At 46.1% G+C, this 22,890-nt stretch overlaps 1 protein-coding gene across 1 annotated transcript in view; it reads left to right on the top strand.

The window, feature by feature from the left end:
• The first annotated feature begins 244 nt into the window (after window positions 1-244).
• The window catches only part of LOC122393431 (probable G-protein coupled receptor B0563.6), a 34,853-nt gene continuing 12,207 nt past the window's right edge, over window positions 245-22,890 (top strand). Inside the window, exons 1-4 of the mRNA XM_043389429.1 lie at window positions 245-350; window positions 7,879-8,283; window positions 9,941-10,130; window positions 19,080-19,232. Coding sequence (XP_043245364.1) covers window positions 8,112-8,283; window positions 9,941-10,130; window positions 19,080-19,232 — 515 coding nt within the window. The 5' untranslated portion in view covers window positions 245-350; window positions 7,879-8,111. The remainder of the gene's footprint in view (window positions 351-7,878; window positions 8,284-9,940; window positions 10,131-19,079; window positions 19,233-22,890) is intronic.

Here is a 22,890-nt window from a genome sequence, read left to right as displayed (position 1 = left end):
GCGAGCCAATACCCTCTCTGTGTATCAAATGTCAGTTCTCGGACACTTAATGTCCGCACTCTGACATCGAAGGCCAATAACTCCCTCCGTCTGTGTTCGTTCGGGTGTGACCTCTCCTCCCAGCGCGACCGACGCGGGCCGATGGGCTGACGGGCCGACGGGGCGATGGACCAACGGGCCGACGGGCCGACGCCGTCGGTGCCGATGGTTTACGCACGAGCTCTGGCGGCAGAGGCGGCACCGCAGTCTGGAGCCGGAGGGCCACTGTGTGACACGCGCAGCAGAGCCGACGACCAGCGGTACCCTAGAATTCGAGACTTACATTATTATACGGCGCGGGAGTGGCAGAGGTAAGTGATGGGCGACAACACGACGTCTCGACAAGCATTGCATGTCTGACGCTGAAATGGCTTGTTTATGTACGATCTCGTTTTCTGGGTTTTACGTCCCGGGAAGGCTTTGATGCGTCATGCGCTACAACAACTCGAGTGGAAAAATCAGCACTGTGGCTTGATAGAAAGGTTATAAAGAAAAAAATCCGAGGTCCTGTTTACAATAAGCGATTTGTACGTCGATTGCGCAAATAAATTTAAATAAAAATATATAAAGCTGACGAAGAACGTAACGTAGCCGTAGAGGTAAAACTCTGACACTCTCTGAAATTTAGCTGTCTACGAAGCATACGTCATACGTCTCTGTCAATGTGATCCACTTAGCCACGACCTTACGATAACATATATTCAATAGCCAATAACCAATAAGCATCTATAGTGACCAACTGAGCTTACTCTGCACCTTGGTATCCTTGCCCAATTTTGGCTACCATGATCAGTAATCCTTATTTAGGTGCTCCGCTCCCATTTGCTGTAAAATTTTACACCTTACGCCAGTAAATCATTCGAAATAAGTCGGTATGTCACCATTAACCCGCGACCGCCTGGGGGGGGGTCGGATCCGACCCCCCCCCCTCCGTTTTTCTTGAATAACTCATGAACCGCTTGCGCTATCAACTTGAAACTGCGCATACCTTCTGCCCCATCAATTTGACGTCTCCTGTGCAATTTTTAAGAAAAAAATTTCAAAAATTTCTGAGATATATCGATTTTAGTGATGTAACTACATGGCGTTTTCAGTCAAAAAATGGTAAATGTTTAAAAAATCGCCAAAAATCGAGGTTTTAAGCAAATTGCAAATTAAGGACATGAAAAGACGCAGCTCAACGAGTTCTTTAAAATGGCTATCTCGGATTTTCCATAAAATGCGTTTTTCACCCCTAAAAATTCAAAAAACTATATTTTTTGGAAAACAGCTAATAAAATCCAAAATTTTGAGAATTTCCAAAAAACCGGAATATATGTTATAGAGCTCTATTAGAACATTAGATGTCCCAAATTTCAACTTTCTATCTTGATTTTTGACCCCCAAATTGTAAAAAATAGCTCCAACATGCATAGGGCATGGTGACGTCATCAGCATTTTCGCGAATTAGAGGCACTTCTGAACATCGCATGTGAAAACAAATGGCACCACTAGATTCCTGGGACAAAGCTGGTCTAGAAAAGTGCATTTTTATGTCAAAAATAATAAGTTGAAAAATTGACTTTTTTTCTTAGCCCTCGTTTAGTTATGTATGGTATAAACGATTTTTTATGCTTTCAATGCACACTTATCACCAGCACAGTGACTTGGGGTCACATATAACCATTACCATCGGATTTGGCGTCAAAAATAAGCCATAAAACATGTGTCGCACGCCCATGTAGCAGAAAGTGAAAACCGTGACCTTTCGTGACCTGACCTGACCTTGACCCGTACTTAGTATGACCCCTATACGCACATGGTACCTTCACTAGGTCTTTGAGGTCATTTGTGGTGAGTTTCGAGCAGCAGCTATCGATTCCGCTGTCCGTAAGCCTAATCATGCAAAACCCCTGAATTTGACCTTTGACCTGACCTTGACCCGAAAGTTGACCTCAATCTTAAAATCTTAAGAGTGCTTTGGGAAGGTCTCGTAGAGACCTTTCGAACGCCGCCTCGCGGGGCTCGATACGACCATTGGTTCTCGAGATAACAGGGGGGGGGTCGGATCCGACCCCCCCAGGCTGATGTGGGTACGGAAATAGCCCAGGCGGTGCCGGGTTAAAACGCAGGGCAGAAGTCTGTTAAATTATCATTTCAGAATTTTTATCAGCGCTTCAGCAGTCAGCTTTTGTTTTTTTGTGAGTAAATATTCCATGAAATGATACATATTAGCTGTTTTCACGACGGGCTATCCGGCAAATGCACCTAATTTGACCAAATCTGCACCTAATCTCTTTTACAGCAAATATCTTCATTTAATGAATTCATTTCAGTGTTTTAATCGATGATACTCTCTGATAATACATGACAAAGCAGGTAATATAAGCAATTAGCGCAACCCTAGCTAATAGCTACTAAAGATACACTGAACCTAATTTGACCAAATATGCACCTAATCTGCACCAAATGTGCACCAAATGTGTACCAGATGGCCGTCGTGAAAACGGCTATTGACTAATGACAGGTTAAATTTTAAAGCACGCGTTTCAACAAATAATCGCTGATTGTCGACGCCATGATTTAATTGTTAGGGTAACTGTGGGGAAAACGCACCCCTGGGTTAAACGCCTCCCCTAAAAAAATCGTAGATCTTATCGGCGGATAGGTGTTTTATCCTGTCTTTCAGAACAGTCAGCTGCTTGTTTACGTAGTTCTCTATTTTCGGTTCTGCGTCTTGAGGAGCAGCGTAGGTAGGTGCTGATGTTGGTTTTGGGTGTTGTTTTTGTTGTTTTTACAGAAGATTCCTAAGCTTTTGATGCCCTCTTTATATCACAAAACTTGCTATTGTGCACATCACTCAAAACTGCGTTTTATTGTCATTCTGTTGAATTTATTATGCTACGGCGTTAGTGGCGCGTTTTTTGTCAATATTCTGTTGACCGGAAATGGAGTGGATGGGGAAAGACGCCTACTCGATGCATGGGGCAAGACGCCCCCAGTTTTCTGAAAGGGGGGCGTTTTGCACGGTGGTGAGAGTGCAGGGTAGCGCCCTGTAGGTCGGGGCCGAAAAGGCCTCTCCCTGTCCTTTTTTGCTGATATATCCTAAACGACTGCAGATATCGTCACCAAACTTTCAGGACTCCTCCGGGCATCCATTTTACACATTGCAACAACATTTTATTCCAAAGGCTATGATAGGTTAACCACAAATGACGTCAGAATGACGTCAAGTTCTGCCATGTTCATCATTTTCTGTTGATGGATGGGGTGGGGGCGCTTTGCACATGGGTGTGGGCGTATTACCCAGGGTGTGGGGCAAAACGCCCTTTTGTAAGGGTATGCGGAAACCTTTTTGGGGGGTTAAATACCACACGCAAGTGTCTTTTCTTGGTCTCAAAGCGTAGTAAAAAGAATGAGCTACATGATGGTGCCCAAAGGTTTGAGTAATCTGGGTTGGGTTGAGTGTCAGAAGGTTTCGCGCTTAATGGGGGCGTTTTTGACCTATTCACCCTATCACACAGAAACATCATACATTCTATGCATTATGTATAATATAATTATTAATTCACTACCGTATATTTTGGACATCTGAATTTTGAAGCAACATTTTGATCCTTTTCGCTCAACTCCTGCTCTTGCAGCATCAGAAATTACATCCCTTTTCGACATTATTCACTGACAGCAAAGGCTTTTCGTTTGGGCCAGCCAGACGCGATCAGCGGGATAGCTATTATGTTTGGAAGGCCGCACTTCTTTACCCGGCTATTGCCAATGCCAGGCTTTCTCACGCTGTCTGCTCAGCACAAGATCGTTCCTATTGTGTCTGTTCAACACACGATTGTCGCTATTGTGTTTTGTAGCAGATTGTCCCTATTGGACGTGGCGTGAGACACTCCAGTCCAGGCACAGCCATTGCGTCAACCTGCAGAGCACAGACCATGAACGAAAATTGTAGGCCCACTGGTGGGTCAGTATAATGGTGAAATTGGATGATGCGACAGTAAAGGTGAGATTCATGGACGCTGCCATGCTATTTCGGTCAAATAAGTGCATTTTACAAATAGCAGGCCATGGATTTCGTCTCCATTGACCTAGATATTGCAAACTTCCTTCCAAATGTTTAACTTTCTTTGAAGCGAGGGAAACGGTAGTCCTAAATACCTTCCTTAGATTCAGCACTGAGCAGTGTGTATCCTCGCCACTGAAAAAAATATTGACTAACTACGACCTAATAAACGAAGTCATGTCAAGGGAAAACTTTGCGTTCCAAAATATTTGTCATTTAACCAACCCAAAACCAGCGAGCACTCAGTAACCAAGCCACAACAACGCGTGTACTAGTGCTAGGCATTACAGGAACCAAAGGGAAACAACTGGAAAACAATAGAATAACCAATGCTTAGCATACACTTCGCAATGCCACCAAAGGTACAACTAACAGTTGCGCATTCTCCAACTAACCCACTATCATGTCTGTGCAAGGTTTATACTTATGATGTACAATATCTGTACCAAGTCAATACAGCGAGCTTACCAACCCAAATACCAGGTATTCACTAGCCTGGTACTAACCCCCTTCCCTCACCCCCCCCCCCTCCCACCCACTTCACATAGGTACGATATTCCGTTGCGCCTCTCGACCAAAGCTTAAAAAAGATAAGAGTTTGATTTCCAGATCATTTATTAAAAAAAAAAAAAACGCTAAATAACATTTCCGAGCGTAGTTTTCCATGAGCTCATTACACACGAATGACAGGAAATGTTATCACACCAGTTTTCCACATCATGCCTGCCATGTTACGCGGTCTGGCTCTATGCCAGAAGAAAAAAACGCGGTCTCTGGACTAGCTGCAAACAATGCCACGCCGGCGGCTACCCGTACTTTGCCGGGCCGCCGCACCGGCGCCACCCTTCAGGGCCACGCTCACGGCGAGAAACAGCATGTGCTTCATGACTTCACCATGGAAGCGCTGCCTGACTCTGTTTTTGGGCGCCTCGTCTTCGACGCCCAAGACATGATACGACAGATAGCGCCAGGTGGACCGAGAGCCCGTGGGGTATTTGAGAGAGAAGACGAAGAGGGCCACGACCCATACGAGGAGAGTGTCCCTCGCTGTCACTTCCGCCACCTCTAGGCTCTACTCCATCGATGAAGACAGTGCCGCCGGCCACCACAGCACCAGGACCATCGCCATCGTTGAGGAATATATCCAGGGCGTCGCCCAGTGTCCAGGCGATGGCCTTCGGGACGCTATCTGAAAAGAGACATGCATTAAACATATTTAGGGAAAACTGCAAATGGAAAGGGCACGTGGGATGGCCGACACAGACAGGACAGCTATATCACAACTAAAATAAAAGAAAGAGAAGAGAGAGAGAGAGAGAGAGAGAGAGAGAGAGAGAGAGAGAGAGACAGAGACAGAGACAGAGACAGAGACAGAGAGACAGAGAGACAGAGAGACAGAGAGACAGAGAGACAGAGAGAGAGAGAGAGAGAGAGAGAGAGAGAGAGAGAGAGAGAGAGAGAGAGAGAGAGAGAGAGAGAGAGAGAGAGAGAGAGAGAGAGAGAGAGAGAGAGAAGAGAGAGAGACAGAGAGAGAGACAGAGAGAGAGACGAGAGAGAGACGAGAGAGAGAGAGAGAGAGAGAGAGAGAGAGAGAGAGAGAGAGAGAGAGAGAGAGAGAGAGAGAGAGAGAGAGAGAGAGAGAGAGAGAGAGAGAGAGAGAGAAAGAGAGAGAGAGAGACGGAGACAAGGACGGTGATGAAGACAAAGACGCTGGTGGAGATGGAGATGGAGACGGAGATAGAGAAGGGAGACAGAGAGGACAACGAGAAAGGGGGACGCTGGTCGCTGAAAGGGGGCGGAGGATGAGACGAAGCTAAGGGGAGGCATGGCGATCTTATCACCGAATTTTGCTGCGATGTGATTTGGGCCTCGGCGACAATTTCGTGGCTGAATCCGGCAGTGTATTGGGGCCTCGTCTTGTGACTGGTCAAGACAGGTCACTTCAGATTACTTAAACGCATGATGGGCAAGCAATGAAGCGAACGTACCTTGATAGTTGTTCTCCCACCGGTCTCGCAGCCTCGGATATCCGTGTATACCTGTTATAAATTGCCAAACGCCAGCCTGCTCACCAACCCACGTGCACCTCCGGCGACCGCGAAGCGAAAGGACAAAAAACGATGATGGCGGATATTGCGCACGCGCACGTCGGCGGGGAATTCAATTCCAGAACTGACGGGAGACGCTAGTCGCGCGGCCGCCGTATGACGAAGGTAGCTGCCAGAACTGCACGTGCAATGAGGTCATAATGAATGCTTGAATAATGCTGCTTTACGAAGTCATTAGCAATTATCCGAAAACAAACCCGGCACTATTGCACTACAAGATGGACGAAATCCAGAAGCAAATTAAAAACTAACTACGATCTTCTCATGCACTGGCTGTGACTTAGGCTTGTATACGTTCTGCGTTTGTCTTGATTTTGGCAAAGCCAAAGCAAGGAAAACCTTTGTGAACTTTTTTTTCAGATGGGACCCAATGCTTTTTTTCCGGTCATCGGATCGTATTGTACCGGTAGCACACGAGCTTCCCATAGCTGATCCAGCGTCGTCTCGCTGAGCCTGCAGCTTTTTCATAGATCTCCAGCAGATTGCCTAGCAGCTGGTGCGTATATCTTCGACCGATGCGATGAGCGCCAGCCGACCGGACGCACAACGCACGCCCCTGATAACGCACTTAATTATGGGGCCGATCGAATCCCTCCCCAAACGACCCAAGGCCGCTTACGTCACCTATAACGTCATGGTTGGCGGCTCTACCTCGGTTGTGTAATTTATGGTAGGGTGGTATGATATAGGGGATAGCGGAAGCAGCCCCGTGAATAGATTTAGCGTTCGATACAATATCATCGCAATTAACTACTATGTGATTGTTAGTTCAATATAAGGAAAAAAATGACAAACGGCTACATCATGAGGCTATGCCGCACCTAATCCGTGTCCCATGGGATACTTGAAATGAATGGATTGTCGAGCTTCAAGCGGAGAGCTGCGTAATTGCAAACCGCTTCCTTTTCAATATCTTTACTTTGCTGTTTTCTCTTCAGTTTTACCAATTGGTTTCAGCATTCGTGTCAAAACGTCGAGCATTTATCATTTCTGTAACTCATTACTTTAGCACATTTATACAACGAACTCAGAGTCACGCCAAAAACGACTCGCCTGACAGCGAAAACAGGTTTTAGCGCCGGAGAGACTGGGGCCCTTCATATGCAGCGTGCACACAGATGCACGCACAACTGCAACTGTACACGCAAACACATCGTGGCCGGAAGACCAACAGCTACTCTCAGAGTCTGCCGCTTAGGCAGAGTACGAAACACACAGCCCCAACAATCAGATATAGATATCCAAAAACAGATAAAAGGGATCGACAATTGATCGGATAATCGGCCGATCAGACGATTGCTTCTGACGTGTTAACTGTGTTTAGGTTTCTGCTTCTGTTTTTTGGTAACTAAACGATTATTTTACCTTATTGCCGACCATTATCCACAAGCTAATGAGCAATGATTAATAATTATCACAAATATGAAGTAATTATTTCATTTGATCTTAAACCCTTCCATGCAAAGCATGGGTGATGTGTTTTATACAAGAGTAAGACCAGTTAATTGCTACCAGATTTGAAAGATAATTGCAGCTGTTGTTCAGTTTAAACTGGCATTTGTTTTCACTGTTCGAAGCTGGCCACAGCAATCCGCAGGTAACATTCAGCTGTGCTCTGGCGCCTAACAGCTGCTGTTTTATATCGTAATGTAAAATTACAACCACCATATATCTACTTTTCAGGTTTAATAAGCCCACAACTCAGCTTTACGACCAGAATCCGCCAGCACCCGTTCCCTCAGCACCCCAGATAACCCAACCACCGAGTTACAAAGTCTCACTGGCACTGAAAGTAACCCACCATCACCATGACATAACCTTTTCGCCCTGCAATCTCCGTAGCGTCCTAACCATATTTGAATCTTTCTCCCTCTCACCACCCCACGGTGACGACCTCGGGTCATCGGGCCGACGCAATGACCTACAATGGCACCACGGAGCCGATATCGGACATCCTCTTCATGGAGTACGTGGCGTACAACATCATCGTGCCGACGGTATCGGCGTGCGGCGTGCTGGGCAACATCCTCAACCTGCTGGTGCTCACCCGGGGACAGATGAAGGCGCCCATCTACATCTACTTCACTAGTGAGTCCGCTGACAGGAATGTGGGGAGTTTTAGCGACCGGGGGAAATTTGTCACCCTTATTAACTGTTATGATGCTGGCACTTTCACATATAGGAGGCTCTCTTATCATGGCGGAAGGTAGGAAGATGGTTGGTGCTTGTAGGTGATTTGTCTTGCCATATTCTCTCCTTTTGCACTCATCAATCTTGAAGCAATTTCATTACCTCGGGCGAGAGCCGCAGTTTAGCAAACAAACTAGCAAAAGTTTAACAATTGGGAGTTCCAAGAGATACGTAAACTTTTCACTTGACCTCCATAACGCGGCTGTAAAAGTATGTTGTTCAGTGGCAATTACCTGACTTTCTAAATCACTACACGGGTTCTTTTCAGCACAGTTGGTTAATGAGCATTTTGTAGAACAGTGGCAATGATGGAAGTCCAGCTTATCCCACAAGAAAAACTACAAGGCTTACCTTTAGTTGTTACATTAAACACCGAAGTTCAAATTCAGGAGTCAGGACATCCTCTCAATGCATCACACCGTGCTGGCGGTAATCTTCATTTATTTCTCGTCTCGTTGCGAAGAAGACAGCTCGTTGCATTAGCTCCAGACAGCGCTGCGCAGTTTAGAAGTTGGAGCGGTGTTTGAAATTGGTTTCCACGGGCCTTGAACAGGCCTTGTTGAACTACAATTTAAAAAAGATATCCGATGGACTTATGCCATCGTGGAAATTCCGAAAGAGTCGGTCGAAATATCAACGTAGGTCAAGATCACAATGCGTCAGTCTCCCTTCAGCAGGTCACATACCTAACCATGATAAGCATGGTGACCTCAATTGCCATGACCTGAGGACAAAATTTTAACACAAAGCGAAAGGAAGCTGATCAGACTCTCAGAAACATTATGTCAATCGACACAAAAACACATGAATTAGAACCTACGCGAGCTCCAGGCGGATCAAGCCACCTCTGTTGTGCTAAGGTCCTCTCCCCTGACTACCGCCGCTCTCCCATCACGCCGACCCGGCTCTCCCATCACGGAGAGGGCGGATGTGGGTGTATACGGTCAGTGGGTGATTACCGGCGCAGCCGAGCCCTTGTTTACCGCCGCCAGAGCCGTCGATTAGCCACAGCCGAGCTTATCGGGGCGACCCGCCGCGCGACGGGTGGGTGGCGACCCGTCACATGGCCTACTCCCTCTGACATCGACTGGGTCAATAGATAGTGCAGTGGCGTATTTTGGACTGGTTTAGTACGTGCTGTGCCGACCTAATGGGTCTTATAATCGGGTTTATAGATGGCTTGTTTTATTTTCGCATAATTATTATTTGCTTCATCAGAATTTGTAAGTAGTCAGTCTCGACAAAATATATTTTAGTCACATGGTTAGAAAAGACAACATCGATCTAAAGTTCTTATGTCTTTGGTGATATTAACCGTGGGCCGTAAAAACTCCTGAACTATGCTATTTTCAGCTCAAAGTGAAACTGCTCATCAGTTTTAAGACCAAAGTTATAATAAGATTTCCTTTTAAGACTGTTCTTCCGGGATGAAATTAAGGAATTCTTTGACTTTGTACAGATTAATGATAACTTGAGCAATTTTTCATTTCAACCCTTTGACCTGACAGGCGAAGATGCGACTCTTGGCTGATAACAAAATTCTCGTTGTTTTCAGCGCTGGCAGTGGCGGATCTGGTCACATGTCTGCTGGTGTTCTTTAGCGGTATCGCCAAGGGGGCGGCCGCCGCCAGCTTCTGGTGGCAGGTGTTCGAGGTGTACTTCTACCTGGGCATCGGCTCCATCTCCACCACCGTCTCCATAGCAACCATCGTCATGGTGACCGTGGAGCGACTCATTCTCATACGGTGAGTCCTTGTCTCCATAGCAACTAAGATAACTGGCGTTATCTTTAGTTAATCCCTTAACGCTTCGGCATCGTATGCTCCATACTCATGTGTTGGCTGTTTATCGGCCGGCCGTCTCTCTCTCCCTTATATCCTATTCACCTTCCAGGCGATCGTTAAAAGAGAGAGAGGAGACGGTCGACGAGGTAAGGAAATGAAGGTAAGTAAAACCAACGCAGATGGTTGGAGGGTTGGGTGGAGGAAAACGTGCTCAGCAGCGACCGCTGCTGGTCCGCTTCACTCGCCCGGGCCGCGTTGAGTTTGTTTGTTTGTTTGTTTTTGTTTTGTTGGGTTAGGCCCTTTCGGTCCAGTAAGACCATTTCAGAGCCGGGAGGATGATAGGATTTAGGGGGAGACATTGGTCTGGGCAGGCACCCTAGTGAGTCGCCGGGGCTGAGCCCGTCCGAGGACAGGCCTCCCAGCCCCAAGGCACTCACTGCACCCGGCTACGGGGTGCGCTCCCTCGGGAGCAGCGGTGCCGCTCCAAGGGAGCAGCCCGCATGAGATAAAGTTGCCTGTCCAGCCCGGAGGGGGGTGGCGGTGTGGAGGAGAAGGATTTCAGTATCCTGAGGATAGAAGCATGGAACGGTGATGCCGCGTTGAGTGGACCTCAGCCGCCCCACTCACGGCGCGGCGGTCCGCTGGTGACGTCACGAACCCTCCGGCGAGGTCAGGGCCTCGTTTCATAAAGCAAGTCCGTAACTTACGGGGGTTTTTGGTCTTGTATTGCAAGCGCATGTGAAGCGATGACGATAGTTTGAATCGTTAAATTTATTAATCTTGCAAGCAACAACAGAAGGGAGAAGAGCAAATAAACTTATCGCTTCACAAGCGCTTGCAATACAAGCCCAAAAAACGGCGTAAGTTACGGACTCGCTTTATGAAACGAGGTCCAGGTCGGATCACCGCTCGACAGTGCCGGCCGGCGCGGCTCTAGAGGCCAACCGCGGATACCCGTTTGAGCAAGGATGCGGCGTTACCATTAAAGGTAGTGTGCCACCTTTGAAAGATTTCCCATTTTATTTTTCCTAGGATAAGAAGCTTCTGTTTTTACCTAATATCGCAAAAAAAATCAAAAATGGGCCTGGAATAGTGCCTTTTTCGCCTAAAAGTTTTTCGGTTTTTAGATATGTATAACAACTGTAGTGGGCTCACCTGCAAACAGGCGTCGGGCAACAATCGCGAATGCGGCGCACTTGTGACAATAAGCAAAGGTCATTATAGTGTTACGACCATACGACGTACGGGAATGAGTTATCAGCTGTCTAATCGTAGACAACACAATGTCGAGCCTTAAACTGTAAGCCCGTATTGGTATTGTTTCTTTTATTTGGCTGTCGAACATTATTTATGGTTTGAAATATGATTTTATGTAAAATAATTGATATGAAAAAGCCGTCTTATAAGTTATGACCCCATTTCACCACACGCAAGTGGCAGAAATGACAATGATCAGCTGACGCATTTTTCTTGGCCGAAGTCAGAGCGCGCGGCCCGACGCACCACGCGTATTTGGAAATTCCGACCTCGACGAGCATCAGAAGCCACCTAACAGGCGTGTTCGAAACCGCAGGAGATGATGATGAACGGGTTTATCGAAACTTGATTGGATGAGCATATCGGTAATAGCGATTTCAGTGTGTGCATTTATTGTTCATAGTGGTGTGAAATGTGGTTGGGGTACGACCGACAACCCGTCGGGGCGAATTTCACACTGAGGTACTCAAAATTTGAAGAATTTAAGACGTTTCAATGAGTTTTGAAGGTATGGATAAGTTCTAAAAATCCGGTTCTCCTTATCTGGGCCATTAACTCCATACGGTCCAAGAAAGCTGGCACACTACCTTTAACTGGCATTTGATAATCGCTGTGATTGAATTCGCCGACTTGACAATCGCTGAAAAAGTCAATCGCTTAAATTGATAATCGCTGAAAAGGCTTCGCTCAAATGTCGTTCACTGAAATGACGCTCGCTCAGGTGTCGCAGAACCCTATTGTCCATTGTCATGGTGAGCGTGTTGCGACTCATTCTCGTCCGGTGAGTCCTCGCACCCATCGCAACTACATAGAGGCCTTTATTGGTGGCAGCACCTCGAACACTTGATAAGTCAAGGCCCTGGATAAGTCAATAAAGCGCTGTAGCTCCGGGTTCAGGATCTACTCGTCCTTTCACCCAAACATTGCTGGCTAAAGGCGTCTTTGACGACGTGCCGATGAGTGTTTAGCAGGTCCGATTAGCTCTTAGAGTTTGTTCTCAGCTATTGAGTCGCCGATTCCCGCAATGAACGGATGCTCTTGAATTCGTTGTGAAAGCGGGCGAATCAAACAAAAGCATACTTTGGCTGGCAACGCTATATGTTAGACTTGGTGCTTCTAGTGAATCTAGGATTTGCTTTCATACAATGTGCGAGGTTACATTCACTGCGTCGGGGCCAGTCGCACAAGTTCATCACCAACTACCTTAAGTCCGGCAAAAGATCTCTCGTCAACGTTGCTGACTGAACTAAATAGATGGAGTGCGTTGAATTCGAGCCTGTGGCTCGAGTAGCATTCAACCGGGTTCAAAAGCGTCGCCGCGATACCTACTTTATAATCCACAGTGGTTGTAACACCATGTGTCTCGCCTTTTGCTAAACGATCCTTTAATGAAAAAAGAAGTGGGTGCAAGTAATGCCTATACGGCTATACCTAACCTGCTTACGATACCGTATCTGTAAAACCTGCACAATGCCCATTATACCCACCCAACCATTCGGCAGAAAAGTCAAAATCCCAACCATTCGGCAGAAAAGTCAAAATCTATAACCTTCCTTTGTGGAATTTCCCATTCAAAATAACTTAGTTTGATTGACAGCAGAGTAGGTACAGAGCTCGCGGATTTTAGCGGTAGGTTTTGCCCCCGTTAAATTTATGAGTTTTCCGGCTATAGCTTAGAAACTAATCGGTATACGATGAACACATTTTAGAGGATCATGGCAGGCATGTATACGAATAATTCGATCGTATCTTCAACCGTAAAACGCTTAAGACGAATAAGATATAGCCGGAAACTTGATGGCTTTAACGAAGGCAAAACCTACCGCTAAAACCCGCGAGACCTGTACATATGTGGTAAGCCAGAAACGGATGTATAATTTTAATGGAGGAAACGATCACTTTAGATCTGGAAGCACAGTGCAGTTTACCGTTCGAAACAGATACCACTATTTCAAAAGAATGGGAGGTTGGACGCACAAAGCTGTCCAAGTAAATGCAGGTTTTTCAAAAAGTCACGCAGGTTCCACACAATTACGTGTAAAACAAGCACATGTGCTGAAGCTGCAAAACAATCATTCGCTAATAAAAATAGACCGAAATGGAGTCATGCAATTGTCGAATGAAATATGGATAGTTTTTTACTCGAGTATATGCTGTGCAATTTTACTAAAAAAAAGTAAATGGTTATGTACCGTTTCATTGAGGACGAATTATAAGAAGAGCGCTGGGTATGTGCTTATAAGCACATACCCAGCGCTCTTCTCGCCTCACTAGATATCGCGTACGATTTCCCTGCAGACAAATAAAGCTGGGCGACCCCCAGCTGGCGCCCAAACTTTGCCTGCTCTCTGTCAATATTTGGACGGGGGATGGCGTCTTGGTAATCGTTGGAGCTCCTCGCTGCATCGCCACCGACGCTGCTTTCGGCCATTGATGTGCGGTATTTAGAACCTAAAATATCATGCAGAGCTCTGGCAAATAGAGCTGGTATGAACCCTCAATTTACGAAGCGCAATCCACAGAAATTGAACTCTTCAATGCACAAGGCAAGGAATAAATAATGGTTAAATATAAACATTCGATTTTGTTGATAGTCAATTCTTGACGTGCTAACTCTTGAAAGATATGGTAATTCATTACCATCATCACCACAAGCTTCCGCACGACATTTGGTAAAAAAGACAAATAAGATAGGTACATAAGCAAATAACAAATTAAAGACAAGATAAGGTAAATAATAAGTGAATCAGAGCGCTGAAAAGGACTCTGTCTCTGAAAAGGAAAAAGGCGCCTGGCTGGGCCGATCGTTTCGTTCCCCTCAATACACACCGGTCGTTTCCGTGCAGCATCGGACGTCATTCGCTCGGATGTAGAGGAACAATTGTCGCTGGTCACTGAAGTGGACTGTCTATAGAACTGAAAAAGTGGACTGTAACGCCCGAGCTGCCACCAGCCCGACACTGCTATCAGCGACCACCGCAGCTGCGACCTGTGGAGTCCCATTATAGCTCACTCTCGACACAAGAGCCGCCGTATTTCAGAGCGGGCCCAATAGCTGTCACAAGAAAACCGGATGGTGTGGTTTGGTCAAATACAGCCGTTATAGCGTGACAGACAAAGCTGCGTTGAAGAGACCAACAAACAAAGCCATCAAGGCAACCAGCAGTGGGCTTGTACAGATGATTGGTCAGTAATTTTATTATAGCCCTGACGATAGTGGACCATGGTTTTGCTCATGGTATGCATCAGTTATTATCGTGGAACGGTGTAGTTCACGTGATATCATGCGTATTAAGTTGTTTTGTCAGAGCATCACATATCAGCGCAATTTGCACCGCCTTCGAAAGGCAACTAACATAATTATTCAAACCTTTCACTTCTCAAACATCTACCTCTCAGTCTTACCTCAGCTCCGTTTTATCAACGTTGTATGCAAAGCTCTGAAAGACACTTGCAGTAAACGCAACGTAATCGTAACTAATGAATGGTGTGCTAGTCTGACATTTTCTGCCACGAGTTGCGCGTTTTTGCGTGTTGTTTACGGTCCTTCTATTGACCGGGCTCTAATTTGACCGAGAAACTTGTCTTGTAAATGGATCGACGTCCTAGGCTTTTGTCCTTTGAACTACAACTAGCAACATCAGAATTCTTGCTGAGTAGGCGAATCTGCCACTTACATCTGTTATTCTGCCCTGAGGATGTTTTTATGCAACGAATAAAATGGCTCTTCTTTGTGATTTGGACGTTTTCATTACTCAAGTTTCTCCAGTACGCCTCCGCTACTGTTGAACGAACTGGAAGTGAAGAATCTTCGACGAGCAATGAAATATGCACATCATTTTTTTCATACACTACAGCAATGTTCTAGATCGGTGCATTTCATTGTTGTCGCACTTAATCCTAACAAAACACACATCCGAATACCTAACAACACATACAAAGTCTCCAAGGAGTGAATCAGCGACACACCACCTAAACAATCCGATTCACTCTCATACCCTGTTAGTTATCAGTCGCACTATTCGTTCCGTCCATTCTCACCCTCTGTCGGCCCTGGCCCCGAGTCCGCATCAGACAGGCGGGGGGGGGGGGGTGATGCGGGTCGGTGCCCCCCTGATGCGGGCCGGGCGGCAGCGACGCAGACTGTCATCAGAATCACCTCACTCATTCATAGAATAGTGCCGCGCAGCTGCGCCAAAGCGACCATCTGCTGCCGAGGAGGGCTTATGATCTGGCTTCACTGAGGACTGAGGGCATTTTATTTTCTGCGCGAGTTTATGCTACATTTGAACAGAAAGCTAGAACTGAATAGTGAGCACTTACATGCCAACCGCACGCCTATAGTCAAATGTTCATTTGTTGAAAAATTGAGAACGTTGCGTCTCGTTTTGTAAAATTAAATGTACCGTAGAATCAAGTCTCATCATCCTAGGAGAGAGCTTTGTTTTTAAAGGCTCGCTAGCTTTCCCATTAAATTTGCATTTAAACTGAGTCTTATGTTTTAAGTAAGACCCCTAATAAATTCGCCGCAGGATGGTTATTTTGTAACTAAAGAGAGAGAAGCGTCCGCTTGTTCTATTCCCTACTTGTCCGCTAAAACAGCTGAACCTTTTAACTGGGCTTTATACGACAAAGTAGGATGCACCGCGCAGATTAGCATTCGTTTCATCTCTCCAGACTGCTGGGTGGGGCCTTGAACCTCGGATCGAACGTTTGCCCTGCGTGCAGTTAACGCCGTCTCTTGCGGCATGCGTCGCAAACGTCGCACTAAAGTCGTCGGGAGCCGCTGACACGCCACTACCCGCTCGAAAAGCGCTGGTGCGGTGCGAAATCGGTCTGGGTCGACGCGGCTTTGTGACCGCCATCGACCCCCTGGACAGGGCTTTTAATCCACCCGTTCGAAGGCGCAACAGGCTGCTGCCGAACGACGAGCGACGCTCGCCTGTGGCCTGTAACGTCGCTGTTCGCCGGGAACAAACACCCAATGGTGATCACCGATTGGCAGAAATATGGCGCTCGTATTTTGTTCAGTGACGAGCTGGTAAATTGGAAACAGAAGTCTATTGGCCTTACATGTGCGAGCTTACTGGTCTTGGAGATCCAAAGCAATGTCACCATATAAAATGTAAATATCTCATCAATTCAGAGGCTATTCAATTAATTGTTAGTTGGGTTCTACGTGGATTCGTAACCCTTACCGGCCGAGGGACTCTTTTATCGGGCTGCAGTCCGATCTGGCTCGTAACGGATGGCACGCTGTTTGTTTTTATCAAAACTTCAACTCCGTTTGGGGCGAATTGGGGAAAAAAACGATAGGTCGAGCTAGGTTTAAACCACCGACTGTTTTTCTGTAACGCTTTTAGGCCTTCTATCAGCGAGGCGGCACCTTTGGCTGAGGGTTGGAATGTTGAGCGGACCTGAGTGGGGAGGACACCAGTCAAAACCCCATAATTTCGCAGTGTCTATAGTTCTGTCGTGATGACCTGCAGTCTGTGGCAGTGGACGTGCAAACTGTGGCATATACAGGGTGATTCATAGCCATGTGACCTATTTAGTTGATCTCTCTTGAGAAGAGGATTGCATATTTCCGCGTGAAATTTCACGTGCTAGTAGAAAATTTTATGAAGTTTTGTTCTATCTTGGTCTGGTCTGTGTGTATCGTTCAAGATGTACATAGCGCAGCAAAAAGTAAAAATGTGTAATTTGTATAGGTTAACGCAGTCCGTCAAGCAAACACAAAGATGTTTCTGCACGTCTGAGGGCTTGCACCCAAGGGAAACTCCAAAGAAGATAACAATTCATAGAATCGTTAATCAATTCAAAGCAGAGGGCACGGGTTCAGTGATAAACACGGCACAAAAAAAAATTGGTAAGCGAACCCCGGAAAGTTGACTTCAAAGAGCGCTGAGGTCAGGTGGGCGCCACACTCGCCGGAGCTCAATGTCGTGGAATTCTTCCTCTGGGGCTGTAGCAAAGTCTGAGATCTATGAGGAGAGTCCCCAGGATATTCTGGGGCTGAAGGATGCCATTGGAAGCTGCTTTGGTTCTATTTCCTTAGAAATGTTGTGCGTCCGCGCCATCGCCAACTTTAGGCTCTGGCGCTGGAGTGCATCCGTCGCCGAGGTGGCCATTGTGAACATCTTGTCTAAAAGATGTGTGAGAGTCGAAGGAAAAGTATTTGTGACTGATGCTATACATGGATCAAAACTTCAGATTTGGCTGTTTAATATGGTACTTGGGAATGGCATGTAACACGAATGCATTTCCTGTAGTTTTCATTTATTTTCGGTCACACGGCTATGAATCACCCTGTAAGTCGGGGAATTGGGCTGTGTGGAAGCGATATTGGACTGTGTACTGTCTGATGATGTCAATCTTAGGCCATTAAAAAACCGAAACCGAAGTAAACTACCAACCATAACAATGGGACTAACGATTTTGTGAGCGATTATCCATAGTTCTACTTTGGCGAGGTGAATTAGGTACGCCAACTCCTCACAACAAAATGCGGTGAAACGGAAGATCAGCCTACGCCTAAGCTCTCCAGCCTTCATTTTATCTTGGAAGACTTTACATAATCACATTTTGAAGAGTCATCAGATATTCAAGGGAGGCTGCCGCAGTGCCCATTAGGTTTAAAATGTTGAACACTCCGGAACGCTGTGCTGAGTAATTATTCCGTTGGCAAACTACCAGCCTAAATTGACACAAAAAGAAAAAGCTGTTACTTTTTTTCTCAAAACGACCGATCACTGCTATTGCATAGTCTTTCTAGCAACACGTCTTAAATTTAATTCATTTTCAGGGAGAGCATGCTTGGAATTCTGCTACCTTTCCTGTGGCTGTATTGGCTGTTTTTTCCTGACCATCCCTTTTCCCACCATACCTGTATCCTTTCTAACCATTATATCATTTATTTTTATCCTATCCATCATTCACCCTCCCTTTCTGGCTATATATCCCTGCTTCTCTCTCCACCACTCTAATTTCTCTCTTCGACCATGTGTCCCGCTATGGCCAGCAGCGACCGTATCCTCTATATACGTCCGCCTCATTCTCCGCTGTGCTGCTGACGTATCCCAATCAGCGCGGGGGTCACCGGGGCTGAGCTGTGTATCGCAGACCGTGGCAACAGACCCGTAATGGCCTGATGTTGACGGTAGCGCCGACCAGTGACCGATCGGGGCACCGAACCGCGTCAGATGCCCGGCCGAGATAGACGCTGTGTGACAGATGTGCTGATTTACGGTAGTGAGTAAATCACGGAGGACTCGGAGAGGAAGCTGATGAATGGCGCTGGGCCGGCCGCTGACAGAGCGCGGTTTGACCATCCGACCGAGCCTCTTGACGAGTTAACTGGGATAGTGAATGGCTTGTCTGTTGATGGATCTTTTCGACGTCTGTTGAAGAGATATCAAAGTCATGGGTCATGGGTAGTGTGATATGATCGGCTGTATCTGAGGCTTCCTTATTTTCGCTTTGTTGAAAGCCATCAAGGAATTGTCATCCCTAAGTATCCGTATTTTTCTACGATGCGATGAACTGTTCATTGACGGTCATCTGTCTCTGCAAGCATCTGTCTCTTCCATACTTCAATAGGGTTGTTCCCAATTTGAACTCCCTGTTGACCAATGCGCACCTTCGATTCGACAGGAATGGACAGAGCGCCAAGACGTACTGCACCCGCGAGATGGCCTGGCGCGTCTGCCTGGTCATCTTCCCGGTCAGCATCGTCTTCAACATTCCCTACTTCCTGGCATTCGTCGTGGACGACGGCATTCAGGAGACGCATTTCTACCGGGGACAGTAAGTAGTTTTTCTGTTCTATATAGGTCGTACGACACAATTTGTTTGCTACTTTACCAGCGGTTTCAGTGTGAAATATACATAATTGCATAAGGGTTATTATGTAAGGTACCTAAATACATGGGTGCTTTGCATTTTTTGCTATCTGTCTGTATTATACACGCAACACAACGGGAAAGGTGCATCCGTTTGACGTCCCTATCCAGGTCCCTGTCCACTTCGACTTTGCATCCACTCAGCTCCTACATGAGGCTTAAATGTAATTGCCTAATGCAGTGGCAGCATATCGAACATAGCAAACTTATATTGAGACTTCAAAGGCGATCAGACTATGTAAAATTCCACTTGTGTAGCCATTGCATGAAAGTAATCATCGCTCCTGTGGCACAGGTCAGGGTTCGCTATGACATCGGCTCCATTGGATTCCGACTACAGCCCCTTTAACCCCGCCAGTGCCACCAGTGCGGTGTATCGGGTCGACCACTGCGAGCTATTTGTATCCCCCAGTCTACAGCGGTGGACCCCTGACCGGGACGGTCTGACCCGAACATGTGTAACTGCCATCGACACCGCTGGACCGAGCTGTAGGCTAATTTTGGAGCGACTGGCTCTAGCAGCCCAGCCTGCTTGGACCAGCAACCGTCCTGCTTGGACCAGCCTCTTATCAGCCTTAGGGTAGTGTGGGGTAATTTGAACATATTTTTACGTATTCTCCGTTGTACCAAATTCCAGTTCAACCCTGGATGAAGAAAAACTGCTTCAGTAGCGCAAGTGTCACTTGCTTTCACCATGCAAGCCTCATTTTTGGACGAGCCGAGCATACCTTGAATAGCATAGCCTCACTTCTCCACCAAGTCACGGTGTGTTCAAAGTGCCCCACCGTGGGGTAATTTGAACATACTGTCTTTACCTGTCATAAAAACGATAGTCTCGCCAGCACCGATGTTGTTTGACCCATAAACAAATAGGCAGAACAATTCTAAACATACCTTCACTTCAAAAATCAACACAACAGCAAAAATAACAGTTGCAGAGTATCAATATCTGCACGCTGCACACCGGTCAGTTGACAGAATTCGCCCCTCTTCAATTAACAGAACGTCTATCATTTTTGTTCGATAAAAACTCTCCCAACCGTACTACATCTGTTAAAGTGGTGCCAATCGAAACCTGGACATTTGGAGTTCTGATTTTGTCCAATGTCCAATTCGGAATTGGTTGGACAAAGGTAGCAGACTGGACAACATTGGACGATGGTTTGCTACACTTCAGCGCTTTTTATAAAGTAATCGTGCATAGCATTGATTGGCGAATGGAAAGCTTGTTAAGCTCTCAATATAATGAACACTTTTCGGCTGGTAAAATTACATGATAAGCAATATAAATGACGGTTTTGACTGTTGATAGCTGCATAATTTTCGGACATATTTGGACAAATAGTTGACTTTAACATTTTTGGACGGAAAATCAACAAACATGCCGGACATTAGACGGATATTAGACGTAAATTTTCTAAAATTGGCATAACTTATCTGCTACTGCCTTGGGTCGAAAATATTGGCAAAAAAAAAACTGGGAGCGTTGCTTTTTTCGGAGCTATCCCTGTCTTCATTCAAGTTCTCACACTATGTTCAAATTACCCCACGCTAAAAGTTATTTTGCCATTTAAAAAAACAGGGTTCAAAAGCAAATTTCTTGGATTGAAGGCACTGATTAGGTCATTATACAACAAAAGCCGTTGCGTATTAGGCGCTAGCAATGCAAGATTTTGCGCTGCAATGAAGTTGCAATGACGTGTTGTTAGGCGTTTTCCCTTGCGAAATTGATTTTTTACACTGTGCGTCAACATCTTCATTCCCTGAAACTTTAAACCCCGTTCATATGATAGCCCTTTTAGTTACGATAATTTCTCTCATTGGTCTTATTGTCATGTCACTTATGGATTTTCCGTAATTTTCTGTCATTCACACTATGTTCAAATTACCCCACCCTACCCTATATGTTGACCCTCAGCGTCAAATAAAAATCAAATTTGTGTCATGTGGTCACCGAAATGCGATATTGAATGCGGCTGATTCTCAACTCTCTCTCTCTCTCTCTCTCTCTCTCTCTCTCTCTCTCTCTCTCTCTCTCTCTCTCTCTCTCTCTCTCTCTCTCTCTCTCTCTCTCTCTCTCTCTCTCTCTCTCTCTCTCTCTCTCTCTCTCTCTCTCTCTCTCTCTTTCTCTCTCCCCTCTTGTCCCCTTTCGATCTTCCTCTCGTCCCCCTTCCCTCCTCCCTTCTCTCTTTCTTTCTGCTCTCTCGTCCCTCCCACTCTCCAGCCCTCTCTCCTTGTCCCATCCTCTCCCTGCAGAGCGGTAACTCTCCCGTTCGGCTCGGGCCACCTGGGATCGTGTATATTACTGGCGGCACTGTGTAAACGGCCCGCCCACCGGGACTGCTCGTGATGGACTCCATCGCACACGGTGATAGACTACATCGCAGACGGTGCTAGATTCGGTCGGAATGTGGCGATAGACTGATGATAGATTAGATAGACTCCATCTTATAGACGGTAGACTTCATCTAAATGTGGCGATAGACCGCCGGCGATATAATCCATCGTAATACCTATGATGATGGACTCCACCGAAATGTGGCGATGGAGTGCTGATGCTTGGGAAATGCTCCATCGGAATGCAGTGATAGACTCCAGTTGCGTGTGAAGCAACAATTGAGCTGCGATTTATCACAATAAAATGTGATTAATAATCACGGACTTCATAAGCGCGATGGAGCTCTCATTTCATTGCTGGTCATTCGTTTGACCTCGGTTTCTGGTTCATCCATAAATACCAGTTAATCTATAATGTTTACCCCACAGCTGTCCAGAGAACAACCGCGGCTCAATTTTATGTGAAAACAGTCACTCATGTGTCGTGAGGATTTAAATCCATTGTAGCATACTTGACTGCGGATGTGCAATTCATTTCAAAGATTTTGGTTGGCTTCTTCCTTGAATTGGTCAGAAAACGTGACGACCTGACCTTAAAATAGGATAGGCAGGATAAATCCTGCCTCAAATAACCAAGCGGCCTTTAAAGCAATTTCGATAACCAATATTTGGATTCGCCTGCGACCATGACAAGCTCCCAAGCGGGCTATTTCCGATACAGGCGCGTTGGTTTCTGGTTGGTATTCCAGGAGGTAATATATTCAATCTGGAGCCGCGAGCCACAAAGCCGTGGCTTCTGTTTCCAGAGAAAAGCCTCAGGCTGTCTCGGACAATCTTTAAACATGCCAATGCCCGGACTGAATACAAATTGGAGCAGCCATCTAAGCACGATGGACTGGGCATGTTAATTCGTCGTTGGCGAAAACGCCTCAAACTAATTGTATTAGCAATAATGAACGCTGGTGTGGTATAGTTGATAATGCTGTGAAAATGTTAAGAGACGTGGTGATGGTCTTAATTTTAAAAGTTTTTCAACTAGAATGCATTCGACAAATTTAGAAGTAAGTTACCGACACGCCCAAACCGTGTCGTGACAGTTGTAGGACTTCCTACAAGATTTAAAACAGTAGTTCAGAACGAATCATAGACGTTCATGGAAGTAGGGTGATTGTGCAGTTTTCCTAGCCGCTATAACTTATGTACCGTGCAGAACAACCCTGGGTCCC

Source organism: Amphibalanus amphitrite, unplaced genomic scaffold (assembly GCF_019059575.1).
Source record: "Amphibalanus amphitrite isolate SeventyFive unplaced genomic scaffold, NRLGWU_Aamphi_draft 000535F_arrow, whole genome shotgun sequence".
NCBI lineage: Eukaryota > Metazoa > Arthropoda > Thecostraca > Balanomorpha > Balanidae > Amphibalanus > Amphibalanus amphitrite.
This window is presented reverse-complemented; position numbering and strand designations above follow the sequence as displayed.